The 25,390-nt window shown below is 43.7% G+C and overlaps 1 protein-coding gene across 7 annotated transcripts in view; it reads right to left on the reverse strand.

Moving 5' to 3' along the window:
* The window catches only part of LOC139559760 (partitioning defective 3 homolog), a 231,359-nt gene that overhangs the window by 62,264 nt on the left and 143,705 nt on the right, over nt 1–25,390 (reverse strand). For 5 of the 7 annotated variants that reach the window (XM_071376099.1, XM_071376094.1, XM_071376098.1 and 2 more), the window contains 8 exons: nt 23,987–24,157; nt 20,199–20,355; nt 15,035–15,221; nt 13,929–14,080; nt 10,609–10,653; nt 7,567–7,797; nt 5,779–6,007; nt 3,642–3,761 (listed from right to left, as the gene is read on the reverse strand). In XM_071376099.1, the coding sequence (XP_071232200.1) occupies nt 3,642–3,761; nt 5,779–6,007; nt 7,567–7,797; nt 10,609–10,653; nt 13,929–14,080; nt 15,035–15,221; nt 20,199–20,355; nt 23,987–24,157 (1,292 nt within the window). The remainder of the gene's footprint in view (nt 1–3,641; nt 3,762–5,778; nt 6,008–7,566; nt 7,798–10,608; nt 10,654–13,928; nt 14,081–15,034; nt 15,222–20,198; nt 20,356–23,986; nt 24,158–25,390) is intronic. The other 2 variants (XM_071376095.1, XM_071376100.1) reach the window with 1 other exon arrangement.

The raw sequence follows: 25,390 nt of genomic DNA on the forward strand, positions 1-25,390 counted from the left end.
TTGGCATTGCGCATGGTGGTGTGCGGCCCCGCCATGGACACCCATTTCATGACGCTCCCGACGAACAGTTATTGTGCTGATGTTGCTTCCAGAGGCAGTTTGGAACTCGGTAATCAGTGTTGCAACCGAGGACAGATGATTTTTATACGCTACGTGCTTCAGCACTCAGTGGTCCCGTTCTGTGAGCTCGTGTGGCCTACCACTTTGCGGCTGAGCTGTTGTTGCTCCGAGACGTTTCCACTTCAAAATAACAGCACTTACAGTTGGTCAGAGCAGCTCTAGCAAGGCAGAAATTTGACGAACTGACTTATTGCATCCTATGACGGTGCCATGTTGAAAGTCACTGAGCTCTTCAGTAAGGCCATTCTATTGCCAATGTTTATCTATGGAGATTGCGTGCTGTGTGCTCGATTTTCTACACCTGTCAGCAACGGGTGTGGCTGAAAGAACCAAATCCACTAATTTGAAGGGGTATCTACATACTTTTGTATATATAGTTTATCTTCAATAATGGCTACTACAGTAAATCTGAATTGACAGTAAGTCACGCCAGATTTATTCATACAAGTGTTTCCTATAGGTCTGATCATAATGATTTCTGGGTGTCTCAACTCTCGGTATTTCATGACAAGATCATTAACATAAGTATAGCCATTGCTTATGATCTAAATAAATTGTGCATCGATTCACCTTGCAGTATATTTCCTTCTGAATCCATAATCTGCAACACTTATTAGCCGAGAGCCCAAAGCAGAGGGAGCTATTTTGTTGATGTGAATTTATAATGGCAGTTCCTTTGATTTGGTCTCCATGTCCAAGTGATTGGCTGTGCATCAGCACTGTAATGACATGATAAGTAGAAATGGAAGTGTTGTGATGAGTGTGATCATTATCACCCACAGCCAGGGCACTAAATATCTGGGCTTCAAAAGAAGCTCTCATGTCAATGATTGCCCCCAAAACTTTCAGTCCTTTAATAGAGGGTAAATCAAAGGAAACACTCAGTGCTGCAGTAGGGTACATCAAGCACCAACAACACACTCCCTTTCTCTATTCTTTGGTTGCATCCCAAATAGCACCCTATTCCCAATATAGTGCACTACTTTAGACCAGGGCAACTATATAGGGAATAGGGTGCCACTGGGACTCTCACCCGGTCTCTTGCGTATGTGTGGATGTTGCTTTTAGTTGACTTGTGGGATCACAGAAAAGGATGGAGTCATTGAGACAGAGCAAAGTAAGACAGGCCGGGGAACCAAGACAGAGCAGGCTCTTTCAGTGAGGCTTCCCAATATGTTGACCCTTGAACTTTCTTTGGCTCCTGGTAGAAACAGAAAATACTATGTGACTGACCAGAAAGCCCTGTTAATGGCTTTAGTTTAGTTTTGCATCAATGGTACATTTCAGTGACAGCCATGTCTTGTGCAAAAACCTATTTGACCTCTAGTAGTATAATTTACTGTATGGGGCCTAAGTACTACTAAAAACACCATTTTTATTTTGAGGAATCCATGGTTGTGTCCCAAATGCAGTAGTTGGAGAGGAGAGGAAGCAGCGTAAGCACACAACAACATGTCATAAATAGGTGAGAACATCGCAATATTCAGTTGCATTTTGTCAAACCAGTTATTACTCAACATTATAGGGTGTTATCACAATGTGAATAATCGCCCTCAAAACCGATATCTGAACTTTCTAATAATGTGAAATACAAGTGTTAAATACCATGTTTTAGGGGCAGTGATCATGCACCTAAAACACATATACAGTTGAAGTCGGAAGTGTACATACACCTTTGCCAAATACATTTAAACTCAGTTTTTCACCATTCCTGATATTTAATCAAAGTAAAAATTCCCTGTCTTAGGTCAGTTAGGATCACCACTTTATTTTAAGAATGTGAAATGTCAGAATAATAGTAGTGTGCGATTTATTTCAGCTTTCATTTCTTTCATCACATTCCCAGTGGGTCAGAAGTTTACATACACTCAATTAGTATTTGGTAGCACTGCCATTAAATTGTGAAACTTGGGTCAAACATTTCAGGTAGCCTTCCACAATAAGTTGGGTGAATTTTGGCCCATTTCTTCTGACAGAGCTGGTGTAACTGAGTCAGGTTTGTAGGCCTCCTTGCTCGCACACGCTTTTTCAGTTCTGCCCACAAATTTACGACAGGATTGAGGTCAGGGCTTTGTGATGGCCACTCCAATACCTTGACTTAGTTGTCCTTAAGCTATTTTGCCACAACTTTGGAAGTATGCTTGGGGTCATTGTCCATTTGGAAGACCCATTTGCAACCAAGCTTTAACTTCCTGACTGATGTCTTGAGATGTTGCTTCAATATATCCACATCATTTTCTTCCCTCATGATGCTATCTATTTTGTGAAGTGCACCAGTCCCTCCTGCAGCAAAGCACCCCCAACAACATGATGCTGCCAACCCTGTGCTTCACAGTTGGGATGGTGTTCCCAACTGTGAAGCACAGTTGGGAACAAAGCATCCCCATTTTCCTCCAAACATAACAATGGTCATTATGGCCAAATAGTTCTATTTTTGTTTCATCAGACCAGAGGACATTTCTCCAAGAAGTACGATCTTTGTCCCCATGTGCAGTTGCAAACCGTAGTCTGGCTTTTTTATGGCGGTTTTGGAGCAGTGTCTTCTTCCTTGCTGAGCGGCCTTTCAGGTTATGTTGATATATCCTCGTTTTACTGTGGATATAGATACTTTTGTACCTGTTTCCTTCAGCATCTTCACAAGGTCCTTTGCTGTTGTTCTGGGATTGATTTGCACTTTTCTCACCAAAGTACGCTCATCTCTAGGAGACAGAACACGTCTCCTTCCTGAGCGGTATGACGGCTGCGTGGTCCCATGGTATTTATACTTGCGTACTATTGTTTGTACAGATGAACGTGGTACCTTCAGGCGTCTGGAAATTGCTCCCAAGAATGAACCAGACTTGATTTATTTTGATTATCCCATGATGTCAAGCAAAGAGGCACTGAGTTTGAAGGTAGGCCTTGAAATACATCTACAGGCACACCTCCAATTGACTCAAATTATGTCAATTAGCCTATCAGAAGCTTTTAAAGCCATGACATCATTTTCTGGAATTTTCCAAGCTGTTTAAAGGCAGTGTCAACTTCGACCCACTGGAATTGTGATACATTGAATTGTAAGTGAAATAATCTGTCTGTAAACAATTGTTGGAAAAATTACTTGTGTCATGCACAAAGTAGATGTCCCAACCAACTTCCCAAAACTATAGTTTGTTAACAAGAAATTTGTGGAGCAGTTGAAAAACAAGTTTTAATGACTCCAACCTAAGTGTACGTAAACTTCCGACTTAAACTGTATGTATGTGTGTTTGTTCAGTAATACGCTTCGGCATTTATAACCTGGTGCCCAAATGACTGGCACATTGCCCTCCTGCCATATCCTTCATTAGACTGAGTGTAGCTCGTGTCCTGGGGTTGGTCTAGTGGGTAGCACCTCCCAATGCCTTTCAGCACATTACGCTTGTATTCGTGTGGGATTGAATCCCAGTCCCACCACAAAACATCTATTTTTTAACTGTCCTGTCAGTCTCTATACCAATAAAACATCTATTACAAAATGGTGTGTGTAGACAGACACTGACCTCTCCTGCTCCAGTCTCATCCTCAGTGTTTCTTCCTCTGAGGCGTGCAGCTCTTCCGGCCTCCACTTGCTTGACACTTTACGCTCAATTTTCTCTCCGTCCTTGCGATGTTTACCAAACCTGAAATATAAATGGGATCAGCAGACAATTTTACCAAAATGGCTTCGATTTGGGTATTTCTACGTGTGCATCCCAAATGGCACCCTATTCCCTAATGCACTCCTTTTAACCAGAGCCCTATTGGATCTGGTTAAAAGTAGTAATATATTGCCATTTGGGACACATTCAAACAGTTCCCCCAGAGATAATAACTAGTAAACTACTAATGGTGATCAACTCTGCCATTCTCTCCAACTCTCTTCTGATAAAAACTCAAAATGTTTAGCTCTCAACTTTTACATTCTACTTGACTGAGTTTTCCTAGGCTAACTCAGAGGGAAATTGGCCTGCAGAGTCTCAGAGAGTGAGAGAGAGCGAGAAACAGAGTGGAGCGAAATACAGCAGGGGGAGGTCTATTACCTGATTAATTGATCAACAAATGGCCTCAATTGTAGCATAAAGTGGTTGACAGTGATGTGTAGGTGTTAATATTGAGAATTGTCCTATCTATCACAGAGACAGCGGGTGACAGTTTCTCTTTCCACGCCAGTGGCTTCCATTAAGTCTCCTTAAACACCAGCCACGTCCCAATATTAATTGGGACTCCAAAATGGTACCCTGTTCCCTTTATAGTGCACTACTTTCAAACGGAGCCCCTATGTATATAGGGAATAAAGTGCCATTTGGGACACAGAGGAGATTTATGACAGGAGGCACTAGTGAAACTTTGAGATGAGGACATTCATCATGACAGAAGGGCATTAATATTCTTAATATTCTGCCCACAGAACCCTTATCACTTCTCTGCTCACGAGTTCAACACCACTGATAAGATTGGAATTTACTAGAGATATTTAAACTAAAGAAGCAGGCGACTTGAGACTTCAAGTTCAACGGTTCTGAGAAAAAGCCTCAACAGAGAAAGAGAGCGAGAGAAAGATAGAGAAAGGGAGAGACTGCATTGCTTTATATATTTGCGGTCAAGTTATTTCCTCAGATAAAGAATGTCCATGAGAAGATAACGATGAGCCACGGCAGTTTAACATCAAACGACAGAGATATGAGATGGACAGACAGGATGCATTGCAATCACGTAACAGACGCATTTCAAATTCATCTTGATGTGATAAGGTCTGGCTTGACAGTCTCACTGACTACAGCACAGCTCGAAACCTTTCATGAGTTACAGTACTACAGTTCTTCATTTTACTACACCGTAGCATTGAAAAACCAACCGTACTGACAATGCCGCGTGTGTGTGTGTGTGTGTGTGTGTCTGGTCAGTGGCCATTTTGAGGAGGCTGCAAAGCGAGCAGATTGGGTGTTGCTTTGAGTCCAACTGTTGATTGGTGTAGAGTAGGAGAGGGAGGATGCTGTGGTCTGATGGTAATGAGGCTTTGATTGGGCTGCAGTGTGTGTGTGTGTGTGTGTGTGTGTGTGTGTGTGTGTGTGTGTGTGTGTGTGTGTGTGCGTGTGCGTGGAGCCCAGAGAACTGAGAGGGTCAGCACCGACTAGCCTCTGTCTGGTGTCTCTGTTTAGAGAGCGACTAGCAACACACTCCAACCAGACCTGGGTTTAAAAAGTATTCAAAGTAATTTCAAATATTTCATCTGGGCTTGATTAAAGTGTGTGTGTTTGTGTGTGTAACTACTGACAGTGCTCAGGTCAATAATGATTCTAAAGTTCCCTGCAATTATAGCAGCCAAACTATTCAAGCTTCCAGAAACCTTTAGGCCAAACACATCTGATCTGCATGTCTGACAGGAGCTCCTTATTATTTTACACTATCGGCATTCTCTGTCAGAACCACTTTAGTACACTACTTTTACTAAATAGGTAGTGCACTATATATAGCGAATAGGGTGCTATTTGGGATATAACCTCTGCCAAAACCACTAGGAATATATAATGTATGCATCATTGGCATCTCAGAGACCATCTCAGACAATCAGATGAAAGGCATGACCCACTTATAAATGGTGGGTAAAAGACTGGTAGAGGAGGATGGACAGTGTGTATGTGTGTGTACGTGTCCTACCTGAACATGTCTCCCAGGCCTTTCAGCATGCCTTTTTTAGCCTTGTTCTTGCTGTCCTTCTCTTTGTCCTTCTGTTTCCTTTTGTCAGTCCCTCCCTTGTCCTTCTCGTCTTCATTGGTGCGGTTGCCGTTGACCAGCGGTCTCTCGGTGTTAGGCAGTGGCGTCAGATCTGCCACGGTGGACACAGAGTCGCGCCCGGACCGAGAGCTCTCCTCGGTGTCCTCCTCCACTGGACAGATAGTAACAGAACGTTTTATATTGCCGGAATCTTTAAAGAAGAAATGTCTTTGAATCTTTGATCTTGAATCCTTACTTTTAATACACACCGGTAACCTGAACTTTAGCATTAATTGTGTGTAGATATCAATGGAAGATAGAGTATGGGTGAAAGTATTTGGCTTTTGGTTAGCTAATATTTCTATCCAATATAATTATACCTTACATGTCTCCTGAACTAAGATCTGTCCAATAGATGTCTATCTTACGGAGGTACACTACCGTTCAAAAGTTTGGGGTCACGTAGAAATGTCCTTGTTTTTGAAAGAAAAGCACATTATTTGTCCATTAAAATAACATCAAATTGATCAGAAATACAGTGTAGACATTGTTAATGTCATAAATGACTATTGTAGCTGGAAGCTGATTTTATATGGAATATCACCATAACGGTACAGAGGCCCATTATCAGCAACCATCATTCCTGTGTGCCAATGGCACATTGTCTTACCTAATCCAATTTAATCATTTTAAAAGGCTAATTGATCATTAATAAACCCTTTTGCAATTATGTTAGCACAGCTGAAAACTGTTGTTCTTTTAAAAGAAGCAATAAAACAGTCCTTCTTTAGAGTTGAGTATCTGGAGCATCAGCATTTGTGGGTTCGATTACAGGCTTAAAATGGCCAGAAACAAACACCTATCTTCGGAAACTCATCAGTCTATTATTGTTCTGAGAAATTAAGGCTGTTCCATGCGAGAAATTGCCAAGAAACTGAAGATCTAGAAGGCCAGCATCTCTTCACTGTTGAAGAGACTGGTGTTTTGCGGGTACAATTTAATGAAGCTGCCCGTTGAGAACTTGAGGCATCTGTTTCTCAAACTTGACACTAATGTACTTGTCCTCTTGCTCAGTTGTGCACCGTGGCCTCCCACTCCTCTTTCTATTCTGGTTAGAGACAGTTTGCGCTGTTCTGTGAAAGGAGTAGTACACAGCGTTGTACGAGATCTTCAGTTTCTTGGCAACTTCTCGCATGGAATAGCCTTCATTTCTCAGAACAAGAATAGACTGATGAGTTTCAGAAGAAAGCCTTTGTTTCTGACCATTTTAAGCCTGTAATCGAAACCCACAAATGCTGATGCTCCAGATATTCAACTAGTCTAAAGAAGGCCAGTTTTATTGCTTCTTTAATCAGAACAACAGTTTTCAGCTGTGCTAACATAATTGCAAAAGGGTTTTCTAATGATCAATTAGCCTTTTAAAATTATAAACTTGGATTAGCTAATCCAATGTGCCATTGGAACACAGGAGTGATGGTTGCTGATAATGGGCTTCTGTACGCCTATGTAGATACTCCATAAAAAATCTGCCGTTTCTAGCTACAATAGTAATTTACAACATTAACAATGTCTACACTGTATTTCTGATCAATTTGATGTTATTTTAATGGACAAAATGTTTCGTTTTTTTCAAAAACAATGACTTTTCTAAGTGACCCCAAACTTTTGAACGGCAGTGTATGTCCAACAGAAGTCTATCTTATGGAGATTTGTCCAACAGAAGTCTCTTACATGTCTCCATGTCCTCATCGTCATCCTCTGTAGCGGCTGGCCTGTCGTATGACTTGTCGATGGCAGCCCGGAAGCTCTCATTGCAGCCCCGCCCCCTGATGATGCGTGGGCGTGGCCTGTGGAAGGGCATGTCACCATTCAGCGTTACCTCGGCAACGGCTGTCTGTAAACTCTCTAGAGAGCTGGACTTCTTGAGGCCTAAGAAAGGACCCACGTCCCTGGTGGAAGACCCTAGGGAGGAGCAACAGTATCCAAACTTACTTATTTGATTAAGCTGTGAGGGAACTAAAGGATATTTTGTATTTTTTTTATGCAGGGCTGTGTTCAACTAAAGCACCTTGTTATTTTACTTGACTACCAGTGAGTTGAAATGAAAACTTGGATGGAGCTCACACTGTAACATGTAACCAAAACGGGTTGTGTTGCATTGAGAAGAAAGTGGATACACTTTTACAAATGATAGTGTTTTGGCTAAAGCCTAGATAAGAGTAAGTACCACAAATGCAAATCTGGACCTTAAAGCTTTTTTATATTTTTCCTCTCTAATCAGGGACTGATTTAGACCTGGGACACCAAGTGGGTGCAATTAATTATCAGGTAGAACAGAAAACCAGCAGGCTTCGGACCTCGTAGGGTAAGAGTTGAGTACCCCTGTAGGTGTACAGTACATCTCTTGTCCATCACTCACAGGTTGAGGGGGTATTGTAGATAAATAAAATGTAGAGTGGTATGGAGGTGTAGAGAGGATGCGTCTCAAATGGCACCCTATTCCCTATGTAGTGCATTACTTTTGACCAGGGCCCTTATAAAAGTAGTACACTATACACAGAATAGGGTGCTATGTGCATTGCAACCAGAGAGTGGGATGGATTACCTCAGGGGAACAGCCCAGCTGACTCTACAGCCCTCTAATCCACAGAGTATACTGTAGCAGAGCTACTGGAACTGGGTAAACAAGAGGCCCGGGTAGCTAATACTAGTAGTGCTTTCTATAGGGAATAGGGTGCCATTTGGGACGCAATCCTGTTGTTTCTGGCCTCCAGTTCAAGACTACATCCACTAAATATTTGAAAAACACGATTTTTGTTCATTGGAAAAATACATTGCACGATAACCACCCACTTACAATTTAATTTGTGGAAATGTAATTTCACCCTAATAACTGTTATTATAGGCTAATAGATTTCAGGCTATTTTCTTAAGCGTTTCAGTGCTACACTCTCCTCCTTTAATCTACACATTCACTCCGAGCTAAAGCAGCAATGAGGCATGGTCCATTTAGCAGGCCCAAAACAAATCCCAAATCCTGGGAAAATGATCACAGTGACAGCCTGGGAGAGGGAGTGACGTCCCATTGAGTTCTGGTCAAAAGTAGTGCACTATAGGGAATAGACGTAGCCTATGAGAGGTGGGACACAATAGCCTGGGCCAGAGGGCCACACTCCTCCACTGATTGGCTATAGGACATTTTTGACACAGACTGTATCCACATGTTTGTCCACTAGGTTAGTAGAGGGCAATGCAGAGGTGTTTGCCCACTGTTATACAGCTCCCTAATGGCCAATAGCAACAGTCATTCCTTCAAACTTTCCAAGACGTTTCCAGTCAATTACGTGCCTATACGTGCAACTCCAGTGGGTCCTATAGCCACACAGGGATTGCATCTCAAATGGCACCCTATTCCCTACATAGTGCACTACTTCCATTGAGTTCCATGGGCCCTGGTCAAAAGTAGTGCACTATATAAGGTTTAGGGTGCTATTTGGAACTATTCCAGGGTATTCCCTGTTTGACATTCCTCCTGACTGCAGGGTGATTGATACCTGTATTTATTATCATAAGGGAGCACCACCGATCTCTATACGACCCGTGTTATCTTCAGTTTGAATAGGGTGGCAGTCTGTATAAATATGCCTAGTACAGATATGTAGAAGGCTGGAGGTTGCCAGGTCAGACTATCTGAAACTCCAATAGCTCCATCTCAAACAAACCGCTGGCTGATGTTCTTGACTCACGCCGTCTGTCAGAGGTCTGAATTCATGTCATTTTTAAGACTACCACCGAGGTGTGACTGGGAGGCGTGCGGTGCGGCTGCTGACTGAACGCTAAAACCAAATGAATGTGGTTTGATGCATGAAAGCCCATCAGCCGCTGCTTCAGTGAGACGTTAAGAGGACAGGACAGCCTGATGAAAATGAATAGGCACCAGCCCTGCTTGTTCAGGCTGCAATGTATTCAATTTTCCGCCTTCCTCCTTCGCTCCACTTCTCACTCCCAGCCAAGCAGCCACAATATCCACGGCCACCCACATTGAAGCGTGGGGCAGCTTCCCAAATGGAACCCTATTCCCGAAATAGGACTCATATAGGACTCATAGGGCTCTGGTCAAAAGCAGTGCACTAAATAGGAATAGGGTGCCATTTTGGACGCAAACCAGGTATTTCTCTTGCAAGTGACTGCTCAGACAATGTTTGGAGAAAACAATTAATGATATATTTAGTCTCGTTCATGTGTACAGTAGTTCTACCAGACTGCTTCTATTTCCTGATGGTTCCCTTCCTTTTTCCTGCTTCACTGTGGCGTACATTCTGCTAAACCCAATTCTCTCCCCTGCTTTCACTGTGCCATTCAGCTAAATCCCATCCTTCGAAGGAACTTCTATTTAGAGGTGGCTGTAAAAACACACAGCTGACAATGACGGATGACTTGCTGTCAGTTTGTAGCCCAGCCAAGGACAGAGCGTTCTCTTTCTCTCTCTCAATCTATCGCGCTCTCTCGGTCTCTCGCCCTCCTCACATTCCCATCCACAGAACAATTAGCAGTGCTACCGTGTCTTAAGAAAAATCACTGCCAAGTCCATATTCACCCACCCACAATTCCACCGCAATGACCTCAAACTGTCTCAAGGTTCTTTGTATTCTATTCTCTTCTCATAGTGAGGTGGTAGATTCTAAAGCAGGTCTGGATTTGCAGGATGGAATGTGGGTAGCAACTGGACTGGATGAGGTGTCCGTTCTCCCTCCGTGACGTGTCACTCCTTACCTGGCGTGTTCTCTTTGCGAGGGGTGAGGTTAATCTCGTCGGCTACTGTTAAAGGGGGGCAATAAACATTTAGGATTTGTTAGTGAGCACATTCCACATGCAAACATTCCAGCAATGTTACTGTACAGTGCGTACATCTTTGGGCAACTTCAAGGGTAATCAGACACCATGCGAGACACTGAGACAGAAAGACAGGGAAATGGAGGGGTTTAGGATAGCAATCAGAGCTATTGTGATATAAACAGTGCAGGACTACAATAATTCAGTGGGGATCAGAAGCAGAATAGATATAGGCTGTGTCCCAAATGGCACCCTATTCTCTTGATAGGGCATTACTGGTCAAAAGTAGTGCACCACACACACACATATAACAGGGTGCCATTTGGGACGCAGACATAGTGTGGGTGAGGGGGAAGACTGTCAGCCAAAGCGATCAGGATGGTTTAATGTCATCTGAAGTGAGCTGAAACCTTATTCTGAGGTGTGGCAGACACAGTGTATCAGCCTGTTTGATGTCACATAAAAAAGACAGAAATGCGTCACACTTGGATTACATAGACTAGAAAATATCACAAATATCAGGGTGTGCAATACAAGTCTTACAGATGCAATTAACAATGAGTGGGTATGTAGTGTCTTTGTAAAGTTTTCAGAACACTTGACTATTTCCACATTTTGTTACGTTAAAGCATTATGCTAAAATGTAATGTAATTTTTCCTTCAGTCTACACACAATACCCCATAATGACAAAGGAAAAACAGTTTTTTGCATTGTCATTAGAAACTAAAATATGACATTTACATAATTATTTAGACCCTTTACTCAATACCTTGTTGAAGCACCTATGGCAGCGATTACAGCCTCGAGTCTTCTTGGGTATGACACTACAAGCTTGGCGCACCTGTATTTGGGGAGTTTCTCCCATTCTTCTCTGCAGATCCTCTCAAGATTGATCAGGTTGGATGGGGAGCGTCACTGCACAGCTATTTTCAGGTCTCCAGAGATGTTCGATCGGTATTAAGTCCAGGCTCTGCCTGGGCCACTCAAGGACATTCAGAGACTTGTCCCGAAGCCAATTCTGTGGTGTCTTGGCTGTGTGCTTAGGGTCGTTGTCCTGTTGGAAAGTGTACCTTGGCCCCAGTCTGAGGTCCTGAGTGCTCTGGAGCAGGTTTTCTTCAAGGATTTCTCTGTACTTTGCTCCGTTCATCTTTGCCTCGATCCTGAGTCTCCCAGTCCCTGCCGCTGAAAGACATCCTCACAGCATGATGCTGCCACCACCATGCTTCACCGTAAGGATGGTGCCAGGTTTCCTCCAGACGTGATGCTTGCCATTCAGGCCAAAGAGTTCAATCTTGGTTTCATCAAACCAGAGACTCTTGTTTCTCATGGTCTGAGAATCTTTAGGTGCCTTTTGGCAAACTCCAAGCGGGCTGTCATGTGCCTTTTACTGAGGAGTGGCTTCCGTCTGGCCACTCTACCATAAAGGCCTTAGTGGAGTGCTACAGAGATGGTTCTCCACAGAGTAACTCTAGAGCTCTATCAGAGTGACCGTCGGGTTTTCTTGGTCACCTCCCTGACCAAGGCCCTTCTCCCCCGATTGCTCAGTTTGGCCAGGCGGCCAGCTCTAGGAAGAGTCTTGGTGGTTCCAAACTTCTTCCATTTAAGAATGATGGAGGCCACAATTTAATTTACCACAGGTAGACTCCAATAAAGTTGTAGAAACATCAAGGATTATCAATGGAAACAGGATGCACCTGCCTCAATTTTGTTTCTCATAGTAAAGGGTCTGAATGCTTATGTAAATAAGGTATTTCTGTTTTTATAAATTTGCAAAAATGTCTAAAACCCTGTTTTCACTTATCATTATGGGGTATTGTGTGTAGATTGTTGAGGATTTTTATTTATTTAATTTATTTTACAATAAGGCTGTAACGTAACAATGTGGGAAAAGTCTGAATACTTCCCGAAGGCACTGTATTTACAGTAAATATACAAAAGTACGTGGACACCCCTTCAAATTAGTGGATTCTGCAATTTACGCCACAGCCATTAAAAATCGAGCACAGAGCCAAGCAATCTCCATAGACAGGCCATTCTACTGCCAATGTCTTATTGAAGAGCTCAGTGACATTCAACATGGTACCGTCATAGGATGATACTTTTCCTACAAGTCAGTATGTAACATTTCTGCCCTGCTAGAGCTGCCCCGGGTTAACTGTAAGTGCTGTTATTGTGAAGTGGAAACGTCTAGGAGCAACAACAGCTCAGTCGAAGTGGTAGGCCACACACGCTCACAGAACAGGACTGCTGCACGTAGAGCGTAAAAATCGTCTGTCCTCTTGATGCGACACTCACTACCGAGTTCCAAACTGCCTCTGGAAACAACGTCAGCACAATAACTGTTTGTTGGGAGCTTCATGAAATGGGTTTTCATGGCTGAGCAGCCGCACACAAGCCTAAGATCACCATGCGCAATGCCAAGCATCTGCTGGAGTGGTGTAAAGTTCCCCGCCATTGAACTGGAGTGATGAATCGCGCTTCACCATCTGCCAGAAGGGTTTGGCGGATGCCAGGAGAATACTACCTGCCCCAATGCATAGTGCCAACTAACGTTTGGTGGAGAAGGAATAATGGTTTGTGGCTATATTTCATAGTTCGGGTTAGGCCCCTTAGTTCCAGTGAAGGGAAATCTGAACGCTACAGCATACAATGACATTCTAGACGATTCTGTGCTTACAGCAGTTTGGGGAAGGCCCTTTCCTGTTTCAGCATGACAATGCCTCCGTGCACAAAGCGAGGTCCATACAGAAACGGTTTGTCATATTTAGTGTAGAAGAACTTGACTGGCCTGTACAGAGCCCTGACCTCAACCCCCTCGAACACCTTTGTGATGAATTGGAACACCAACTGAGAGCCAGGCCAAATCGCCCAACATCAGTGCCTGACCGCAATAATGCTTTTGTGGCTGAATGGAAGCAAGTCCACGCAGCAATGTTCCAACATCTAGTGGAAAGCCTTTCCAGAAGAGTGGAGGCTGTTATAGCAGCAAAGGGGTGAATAACTCCATATTAATGCCCATGATTTTGGAATGAGATGTTCAACGAACAGGTGTCCACATACTTTTGGTCATGTAATGTATGTGCCTAATTTGGGTATTCCTAACCATTCAGAAGGCTGGTTTCACAGACACAGAGGACTAGGGATGAATCTCTCTGGTAAACCGACCTAAAACATTGTGCCATTGGTTCCAGGAGGGGCTGACCTATAGGGTGTCAATGAGAGGGAGGAAAGGGTCATGGGTGGTTGTTTGGGTTAGTACCTAGATCCATGCTCTTGGACTTGCGTGTCTTGATGATCTCCAGCTGACTGGCATCTCCAAACTGCTTTGTCCGTTTCTCGGACATGCTCTGTCTGCCGAAGCCCTCCCTCTGAAAGGCTCCGTCTGGGTCGGTGTCATCAGGGCTCAGAGGGCTACAGGAGGAGAGGGAAGGAAGGCAGTGATGGAGACAAAGACAGACAAAGAGTGAGAGTAAGTGAAGGTGTGGGAGAGGATAAAGGATAGAGAAAGAGAGAGAGAAAGGATAGAGAGAAAGAGAAGGACAGGATGAGATAATTCTAGTGCAAATTAAACAGTCAGCATCAATGTCTTCCCATCATCAAATCAAGCCACTGCAGCTCCTCGAGTCAGGACCATACCTGAGGAGCAACTGATTACAGCAGAGACTAATTTGACTGGGCTGGCCCAGTTACAATCACCACCCACTCAGAACAGCCCAGCCCCACTGATGGGGACTGACTGGGCCTCCTCATCACATCGTGGCAAAAGCCCTTCACGTCCAGGCTACTACGCAAATGACACCCTATTCGTATTTACAGGACTACTTTTGACCAGGGTCATTGGGCAGTAGTGCACTATATAGGGAAAAGGGTGTCATTTGGGATGCAGTCCCAATTAAGTGGGCAGCAGGTAGGTGTGCCTGAGTTTCCTTAAAAAATCAGATGATTCAGCAAACATAGGAGACACATTGACCTTATGTTTCAACATACAGTATAAAGAAAAGATATACCTACAGTGTATTTCAGCGTAGAAAGAAACAGTGGAATCTTTTGAACACACAGTACTAGGTCTAAATTGCTACAACTGAAATAATACTAGGATTCCATTGCGAAACCTTAGCAAAACATGGTCCCAATTATCAAAACAAATGTTAAGCGTGACACACTAACAGCTGATAAACACAGAAACCCTCTGCGGTGTTCGTGGAGATTAGATGTGTGTCGTGTGTTTGACTGAGGTAACAGAAGGTAATGAGCCAGTGCTGAAATACGTCCCAAATGGCACCCTTCTCCCTACGTAGTGCACTACTTTTGACCAAGGACCATAGGCCACTATGTAGGGAGCCATTTGGGACTTTGTCCTCTCACCTCTCATTCTGAATTTGAATCTCTTTGGCCCAGGGGGGAGGGACCTCCACATGGAACCCCACGTCGTCATGGGAGCTGGAAGACGATTGGTCAGAGAGGTGGGTAGGAAGTACAGGCAGCCTATCGTCTTCGATGATGACTGTGTCGTCCTGGGGCATGTTGACTGTAGGGGAGAGCTGGTAGTTACCTGTAGGACAAAACGGAGGAGCATGATTGGAGAAGGCTTTGATATACATTACACAATAAACACATTTAAACGACGCTATCCTCTCATTTAATATTCATTGGACATTTGATCCTTTGATATAACACATAACTAATTTACCACAATACATGCTTTAATTTAAAAGCAGACCCAGAGTGAAATTCTCAATCAGTTCCAATTTAAATCACCATGCTGTGTTTGGCAGCATCTGGCATGACATTGTCAAGTGTCATTATAGTGTGCTTAATGCAAGCTGTGGCATTGTGAAAAACAGAAAACTATTGACTTTGGCACGCTCACCGAGCAAGTCAAAAAACCTTCCCCTTTCTTTGTGTCCAATAGAGGGATTTAAAAACACATTGCTATGCAATGCATGACGCTATCCTGTCTTTGGGGGTAACTGAGCATCTGAAGAAGGGTGGTTTCTATGCTGTATAATAGCACTCCACAATGACGGAGAGAAAAGTTTGTGTTAGGAATCTGTTTGGGTCTCATGGCAGGAAAACAGGACTTTCCACCCAGGACGTGAGGCCTTGCGCCAGGGTTAGTGTTTGTTACCCATATCCTTTCACACTGAGAATCTGTGTGGTACTAAATATAACCACAGTTCCACACTGCCCGGCCAGCTAGCATGGCTGGATTGATGAACCGTGGTGTGCTGAAAGTTCATAGACTGACCAGTCTCAATAGCAACCAAAAGGTCGCTGGTTTGAATCCCCGATCATACTACGTGAAAAATCTGTCGATGTGCCCTTGAGCAAGGCACTGAAACCTAATTGCTCCTGTAAGTCCCTCTGGATAAGAGAGTCTGCTAAATGACTACAATGTAAATAGAGCAGAGGGACTGTGTGTGTGTTTGTGCATGCTTGCGTAAATTCAGAGTGTTGTTGTTCCTGTCGTCTCTATCCCTGCTGTGTGTGTGTGTGTGTGTGTCTTTTCGGGGAACTCTGGTGTGCGTGAGCCCTAAAGCAGTGTACATTGGTCTTCTAAGGCAGTGGGTCTAAAACCGCTCCTCGTGGACCCCCAGACGTTCTCGCGGACCCCCAGACGTTCTCCTCGCGGACCCCCAGACGTTCCACAACTTTGTTGTAGCCCTGAACTAGCTCATTCACCTAGTCAAGGGCTTGCTGATTAGTTGACAAGGCTCAATGGCTCTGTAATGAAATGCGACTGTAGGTGAGTAGGAATGAAGGTGGCAGGCACCGAGTAGACCAATGAATAAATCTACTTCTGTTCATGCTTTTTTCTAGAAGCAATCAACTTTTTGGGCAGGCATCCATCCATACGTAAGAATGTTATTATTATGAGTCCCAAATGGCACCCCATTCCCTTTATAGTACACTACTACCCTATGGGCCCTGGTCAAAAGTAGTGCACTATATCGAGAATAGGGTGGCGTTTGAGACGTACTTATTTTTTTGTAGACCAATCCAAGGTCACTATTTTACCAACAATGGTGAGCAGAACTCAAAGCACCTGACTCGGTGGGATTTATTTATTACACTTTCATTACAGTTTACAGTAGCCCTAATAAAAATAGACATTGCGACAAAGGAACAAAAGCTGCAGCGTCTTTACAGAATTGTCTCGTCTTCAGTAAAAGCAATTATCAGATACTTTATGTGGCAACATGCCGGTGAATACTGAAGAGGAGCAGGATTTAATAGCTGAGAGGAATGCCAGGCCAGATTAAATGGGAGATAGAGTCGGGAGGTGAGAATAATTGGGCGAGGGATGCAGGAAAAGGAGGGTTTTATTTTGCTACTGTCCAAGTCCATCTGCATAATTAGCATACGCAGGGAAATTGCCTTTGGTCCACTTCTTGAAGAACGAGCCGTTGCCTAAAGATGAGAATAATTTACTTAAGAAATCTCTAATCCTCTAATTGTCATAGCAGTGGGGTAGGCCTGCACAACAATGGGAAAATGATCAGAGAAATCAGGCGAAGCCAAACCGGGTGTTAAGTCTTAACTAAAACAATACAACTAACTCATTTTCCCATTGTATTCTCAGGATATATTTAGCAATATCATCAAGTCGAGCTTAGAAGTGTTGAGGTACAAAATGATATGTATTTATTCAGTTTAGAATTTTGGACGCATTGTTTTTTTAAAACTAGCTAGTCCACACGTATTCCTGCTGCCTGGTCTGACTAATCTGAACGCAGCACAGTCTCTCCTGGCCCATAGACTACTACTGAACTACTGGGGGGAATAAGGTACCATTTGAGACAAACATCGTCCTTCATCCCATCTCTGTTAAACAACGCCAGTGAATCAAATACTGGCTTATAAAGGGCTTTAACTCTATTCCAACCACTTTCAATATGACATTGACACAAAGCCTCACTGGCAATTCCTAACTCTAGGCCTGCCAAGACACATGGAGAAATAAGCTTAGCTAAATAAGCATCGCTATGAATCAAAGTCAAAGTAAAACATGTGCTTTTCTAAGGCACACAACAGAGATGAAAATCTATACTTTTGAGGAGATGGGAAATGCTGCCCATGCTACGTCAATGAGCTGCACGGTGCATTCTGGATGATTCTGGTACAAGGAGCACTCTCCTTCAAGGAGTGAATGGGAGTCTATTGAGCACTAGCTCAAAGACACAACATTAGCACAAATTTCATCAACAAGAAGTAAAACATTACAAATCTTTTCCAAGATGTGAGATAATTAACTTGCTATCATGACATTACGTACTTCCAAGGAAAATAGGCACGTTTCTTGACATATACACTGACTTTGAGAAGGGATTGAGTAACGATTAGCGTAGCAACCACGTGACGCAGCATGACAACGTGAACACAATTCGTTGACAGTCTACTGGGTGGAGCGTTATAGGTTCCTTTATTCATTGGATTCCTATCTCTTTTCTATAATATCTCTGGCATCGGCACCATGCAATGCATCCTGGACTAAAGAGGCAGACAAAACGGGAAAAATTTTAGACAAATATTGCAAAAAATATGATCAATAGCTCATTCGACAGAAGACATCCTCCCGAGTTATGACATCAGTCAGTATTGAAATCTATGATAGACGTTTTTGCGATCTAAAAGTCGTATTCCTATTAACTTCCAGTATAGTGAGAGCGACTATCACAGTGCTACGTCATACAGGACGGATTTCTCCCTGCTTGAAGGCCAACAACTCAGATACACATGAAAACATTGAATTACCCAGGAAATTGATAGTACATCACTCAGAAATGCACTGAAACAATATATAACATTCAAAATGGGTGAACCTTTCCTTTAAGAAAATGAGTTTAGGGCTACTCCAATAGAGAAAGTAGTACATTCCCCTGCGGCCCGCAATGTGTGTGTTTACAGTAGATTCAATTATCTGCGACCACCTGGTTTGCCAACACAGGAAATGGAGTAACTGACTGTGCTGTGAGTTCAACTTTCAGTGGATCTTAATGTCTCGGAAAATGTACGAGAAAAGGTCAGAATTTACAGCTCAGGGCCCTTGTATGGTGTAGTGCAGACCTTCTGATTGATTCAGTGGTGTGTGTGCTCTGTGAATCCCTGAGCTCTCTGTTTGGAGTCTGCCTGTTCTGTCAGCTCCTCAGGCTGACCCTGAAAGAGAGGCACAGTACTGTTTGTGTAACCATACTGTGTGTGTCCGTACTGTGTGTGTGTGTGTGATGGCCTTGGGCTGACAGACGGACAGGACGGCAGGCAGTTTGACGGGAGGACAGCTTTTAAATGGTTCAGTCACAACTGCGCCACAGAGATTCAATCAATCACAGGTTTTAGATACCAGCCAGCCAACCAACCGCTAGGCCAGATGTTACAACAGAAGATAGTGCTGCACCTATTCCAGTCTAACCCAGTTTGGTAACAGAATGAAGGCACAAACAGTACAAACCGCCATTCTGTTTGCAAACGTTGCAATTTTCGATGGAAATTGTTCAAAGTAGTCCTTGTGCACAGAGCTGTATGGTTTGTTTAACTTTGGAATCATTGTTTTTTGTTTGACATACATTTTAAAGTCAAAGATCTGAGTCAATGTCAGTTACCGTGGAATTGCCTTCTAATATTATCCATGGTTAGAAGTGAATACTTTTTTAGCCATATGAATAATCAAATTGTGTCCTATTAGTTCTGTTTGAATTAATAGGGCTTTCTTTAAAGTAACACAGCATCTCAGCTTGGCTCAGGTGTAAATTGGCTCTTATCAACCCTGTTAGTTAACAGTTTGTAGAGTGTGATGTGTGAATGACAAGAGCTGGCGTTAACCCAGCAGTAAGGCTGTGAGAAGATCTGGCGCTAACCCAGCAGTGAGGCTGTGAGAAGATCTGGCGCTAACCCAGCAGTGAGGCTGTGAGAAGAGCTGCCGCTAACCCAGCAGTGAGGCTGTGAGAAAATCTGGTGCTAACCCAGCAGTGAGGCTGTGAGAAGATCTGGTGCTAACCCAGCAGTAAGGCTGTGAGAAGATCTGGTGCTAACCCAGCACTAAGGCTGTGAGAAGATCTGGTGCTAACCCAGCAGTAAGGCTGTGAGAAGATCTGGTGCTAACCCAGCAGTGAGGCTGTGAGAAGATCTGGCGCTAACCCAGCAGTGAGGCTGTGAGAAGAGCTGGCGGTAACCCAGCAGTAAGGCTGTGAGAAGAGCTGGCGGTAACCCAGCAGTAAGGCTGTGAGAAAATCTGGTGCTAACCCAGCAGTAAGGCTGTGAGAAGATCTGGTGCTAACCCAGCAGTGAGGCTGTGAGAAGATCTGGTGCTAACCCAGCAGTAAGGCTGTGAGAAGATCTGGTGCTAACCCAGCAGTGAGGCTGTGAGAAGATCTGGTGCTAACCCAGCAGTGAGGCTGTGAGAAGAGCTGGCGGTAACCCAGCAGTAAGGCTGTGAGAAGATCTGGTGCTAACCCAGCAGTAAGGCTGTGAGAAGATCTGGTGCTAACCCAGCAGTAAGGCTGTGAGAAGCTATTGGGGGGACCTGACTCACCCATCATTCGGCCCATTAGGGTCTGCCGTGGCATCAGGTTGTCGTCCAGGCCCTCTATGCCTCCGTACAGGGAGTGGGAGATACGACGCTCCCGGTCGTCCAGCAGGGTGGAGTTGAGGGTCTGCTCCGGTCCCAGGGGGCTCCCAGAGGCCTCCAGCTACACATACAGAGGCATTGGGAAGACCGGCACAATCAATACATTGGATGAAGGAATCCTCATTATATTGGAAATGTGTAGTATGAGACAGAAATTCTCCCTTAAGTACATTTGGATTAAATCTTTATATTTGAGCTCGTGTTTTGTCATTCTAGCTCAAAGCCACAACCCCATTATGGCTATTTCACTCACTGTGGGATTGCAGCAGCGATTACAGCTAAACCTAGAGATAATCCATCACCCCGTCTGTGAGGGACCGGTAGACACAGGCAAGTCTGATGCTACATAGCCCCAGCACCACCACAGCTAGGCTAGCTAGATAAATGACAGACCTGTAGAGACAGGCTAGGTTCATGCTATATAGCCCCAGCACCACCACAGCTAGGCTAGCTAGATAAATGACAGACCTGTAAAGGCAGGCTAGGTTCATGCTACATAGCCCCAGCACCACCACAGCTAGGCTAGCTAGATACATGACAGACCTGTAGAGGCAGGCTAGGTTCATGCTAACATTATCCACAGCACCACCACGACCATGGTTAGGATAGCTTGATAAATGACTATGGATTTTCAATAGCTGTTAAGATGCCTGCTGAGAACCTTCCCCCACAGGAGAGCAGCAAGGTGCCACTTTCCTCAAGGGGCTATCTGACACACCACTGTTTATTGGCCAAATAGGTAATTTACTGCCTTGGACACTTTTAAAACACACATGACTGAGGAGCTGGGGATGAAGTGGGGTTGAATGTGTGTGGACCATAAAATTACATCGAATCAATAGAATCTATGGTGAGGATGCCCTCATTGTTTGCACTTAGAATCTCCTGTCTCACTGATTTTAACTATACACGCTGATATCCTGACACATTTTAAGCCTAGTCCAAGTGTAAAAAGCATTCTCAGTGGAGAGACTCTTAATTTAAAGAACTTCCTACTCCAGGACTAGTTTAATGTGTTTGGGAAACCAGCCATAGAAGTGCAACGGTTTCTGTATTCATGGCTCAAGGTGAAGAAAATTACTTATTAGCATGAAGACTGATGTGCATCACAACAAGAGGAAATGTCATCAGTGAATAATCAACCCACAGCGCCTTCATTTCCCACGTTTGATAGACGTGCTGATAACAGAGACAGGTGTGATACAGACAGGTTCAGTTCATTTAATGCAGAAACTGCTCAACATTCACCAAGCAGACCTGGCTGCTACCTCAGCCAGTAAAATGAAAGTAAAAACAGGCGTAGAAGTAGGCGTAAAAACAGGCGTAGAAGTAGGCGTAAAAACAGGCGTAGAAGTAGGCGTAAAAACAGGCGTAGAAGTAGGCGTAAAAACAGGCGTAGAAGTAGGTGTAGGAGTAAAAACAGGCGTAGAAGTAGGTGTAAAAACAGGCGTAGAAGTAGGAGTAAAAACAGGCGTAGAAGTAGGAGTAAAAACAGGCGTAGAAGTAGGTGTAAAAACAGGTGTAGAAGTAGGAGTAAAAACAGGCGTAGAAGTAGGTGTAAAAACAGGTGTAGAAGTAGGAGTAAAAACAGGTGTAGAAGTAGGAGTAAAAACAGGTGTAGAAGTAGGAGTAAAAACAGGTGTAGAAGTAGGAGTAAAAACAGGTGTAGAAGTAAAAACAGGTGTAGAACCAAATGACTGGGGGTGGAGATCTGGAAAATGATTTCTACAGGCCAAATGCCTACAGACTGTTGGAAGTCAGCCTGTCTTTACTTTAAATGAGATGGTTAATGAAACCGGCTGCAGAGTGGAGGGCATATCGTTTGTACGTGTGTGCCTGTCAACAAATCACTGCTCTACTCATTGCATAGTCCATCCTATAATTAAACTGGTGCTAGGCTGAACTCTATTGGGTCAGAAATGTGATTTAGGCATTTGTCTGAATAGAATAGCCCTGCGTGGGGGTTTAGTACTGAGGAAATAGCAGTTCAGATTCAGAATAGTTTGCCACTGATTATTACCCTAAAGAGGTCAAGTTAGGAGGATAAGTCAGAAAGAGAGGGATGGTGTGAGTTGATGGGAGACAGGAGTACAACCTTTCCATCAAGCTGTGCCACATGAATGTCTATGACCTTGGTCGAGTTCCATACATCACACATTCAGTGGACTGCAAGAAAAATGTAGCAATAAAGTATCCTTCTATATAGACACCTAGAACCATAATGCTCTAGTCTAAGCCACCTACACAGCTGTATCCGTGATGCAGATATTGATGAGTCTTCCCGTGTGTGTGTACCTCATAGCCAGTGTTCTCTGCTCTGCTCTCACCCTTGGCTTCTCCACAGCACAGCCTGCAACCTAACGGTAGCGCATGGCTTAGCCCTTAGCCCCCGCTCTGCTTCCAATTACCAGCTGCACCATGGGAAATCACAGGTCTGACATGTACTGTAGTAAGAGGCACACAGTACACACTACAACAACCAAATCCACCGTTGTAGAGTAGACACAGCTCTCCAATAGATAAGTGATCAAGCCAGGATGGAGCATGCAGCAATATTATGACATTGAAATGTGGAGAGGGAAGGCGGTAGAGAGAAAGAGAGAGGGAGCGAGCAAGGGACAGAGAGCGAGTCTGCAGTGTATCAACATAACATTTTAATGAAAAAAAAAGTAATGTGTAACTTCGATGGCCAGTCGTCACTAATTCCCCCAACATGCCTCGGGACATGGAGGCAATTGTCTCCCAAATTGCACCCTATTCACTACCTCAGTGTTTCCCACCTCCAGTCCTCCAACACACATTGTTGTTTTAACCTGGCACAAAAACACCAGATTCAACTCATTGAGGGCTTGATGATTATTTGGCAAGTTGAATGAGGTGTGCTTGTCCAGGGCTACAACAACGTGTACTGTTGGGGGTACTGGAGGACTGGAGTTGGGAAACTAAATAGGGAGCCATTTTGGGATGCAGTTCATGTCATGTGAACTGCTGTGACCCAACCCGACTAGCTGATCTTGCATCATATTCCTAACATAGCTCTCTAGTCCAGAATAGGCAATGTGTCACTGGCTTTGGAATTTAACATGGAAACTACATGTGGGAGGGTGCGTGTTAATGGTAACTGAACAACTATCAAGTGTTTTTGAAAAAGTGTAAAAAAATATACTTAAAAAAAGACCAGTCTTGAAAAATGTCAAAAGGTATCATGACAGTGTGACAGGTGGTCTATCTTATTTAGGAATATTGTACATTAATAAAAATTACAACCATTTTCTGCTAAAGAAATGCATATAGAAAACAGAATGCAGTCATAAAAAAAACATGAATCTTTAATTTGACAATTGAACGTGAAAAAACAAACAATACATTAGCAATGGCAGTGACTGAGGAAAGAAGAATGGAGCCACACTGCTCTCAGACGCTGCCTCCAAAGCCTTCAACAAGACTAACATCACACAGACACCCTGTGGGTTAAAAAACCTATTTCAGCATACAAGCGTGTTAGTCAGTGGAGGCTGGTGGGAGGAGGACGGCTCATAGTAATGGTTGGAAAGGAATAAAAAGGAATGCATGTTTTTTATGCGTTTGACACCTTTCCATTCATTCTGTTCCAGCCATTACTATGAGCCCGCCCACGGCTGGTGTTAGTCGTATAATCTCCACAGCTTTAATAAAGCGATGGTTAGGCCTACCTCATTGCGTTTAGTGACCCTCCTGGCCACAATCAGCTGAATCATCCCCCGCTTGTTGCCTTCTACCGACATGGACTTCCTTAGCGTCTCCATGGCTTCCTGGTTGGTCTTGCCTAGCAACGACTCCCCGTTCACCGCTATCAGCTGGTCGTTGACCCGCAGCCTTCCATCCTGTTCACGCAGGATATGACACGTAGGATGAGAATCAGTCAACATGCACAATCAGGCTGTTCAATGCATTAGCACTATAATGTTAGCCTGGTCCCAGATCTGTTTGTGTTCTTGCCAACTCCTTGTCACACCAAACAACGAGTGACACCCAGGTCACTTAATTCCATAAGGAGTTGGCAAGAGCTCAGAAACAGGCTACTGTACTGGCAGTAGAATAATGAATAGCAGAAAAAGCAATGAAGTTGTATCTCTGTCAAATTAGACAGAACAGCTATCAGAACTGCTAGACATAAGATGCTAATAGGATGGTTAGTCTGGTATATTTGTATTTATTAAGGATCCCCATTAGCTGCTGCCAAGGCTGCAGCTACTCTTCCTGGGGTCCAGAAACATTAAGGCAGTTTAATACTATTTCAAATATTACATGACATTACATTTCATAACACATTAAGCGTGTCCCCTCAGGCCACTACTCTACAATACAAAATACATGTGTATGTGTGTGTAGAGTGAGTGTCTTATGTGTATGTGCCTGTGTGTGTGTCTCTTCACAGTACCCACTGTTCCATAAGGTGTGCCTCCCATAGACTGTTCTGGACTTGGGGACCGTGAAGACACTGGTGGCATGTCTTGTGGGGTATGCATGGCTGTCTGAGCTATGTGCTAGTTGTTTAAACTTCTTATAAAAACAAGTAGTGATGAAGTCAATCTCTCCTCCACTGAGCCATGAGAGATGTACATACATATTATTCATTTTAAATCTCAGAGTACATTTAAGGGACAGCTGTGCTGCCCTGTTCTGAGACAATTTTAATTTTCCCGAGGTCCCTCTTTGTGGCACCTGAACACGCGACTGAACAGTAGTCCAGGTGCGACAAAACTAGGGCCTGTAGAACTTGCCTTAATGATAGTGTTGTTAAGGCGGCAGAGCAGCGCTTCAATATGAACAGACTTCTCCCTGTTGTATTAACATATTTTGAACATGACAGTTCACAATCCAGGGTTACTCCAAGCAGTTTATTCTCCTCAACTTCCTCAATTTCCACATTATTTATTACAAGATTTTGTTGAGGTTTAGTGAATGATTTGTCCCAAATACAATGCTTTTAATTTGAAATATTTAGGACTAACTTATTCCTTGCCTCTCATTCTGAAACTAACTGCAACTCTTTAAGTGTTGCTGTGATTTCACTCGCTGTAGTAGCTGACGTGTATCGTGTTGAGTCATCCGCA

Source organism: Salvelinus alpinus, chromosome 30, assembly GCF_045679555.1.
Source record: "Salvelinus alpinus chromosome 30, SLU_Salpinus.1, whole genome shotgun sequence".
Taxonomy (NCBI): domain Eukaryota; kingdom Metazoa; phylum Chordata; class Actinopteri; order Salmoniformes; family Salmonidae; genus Salvelinus; species Salvelinus alpinus.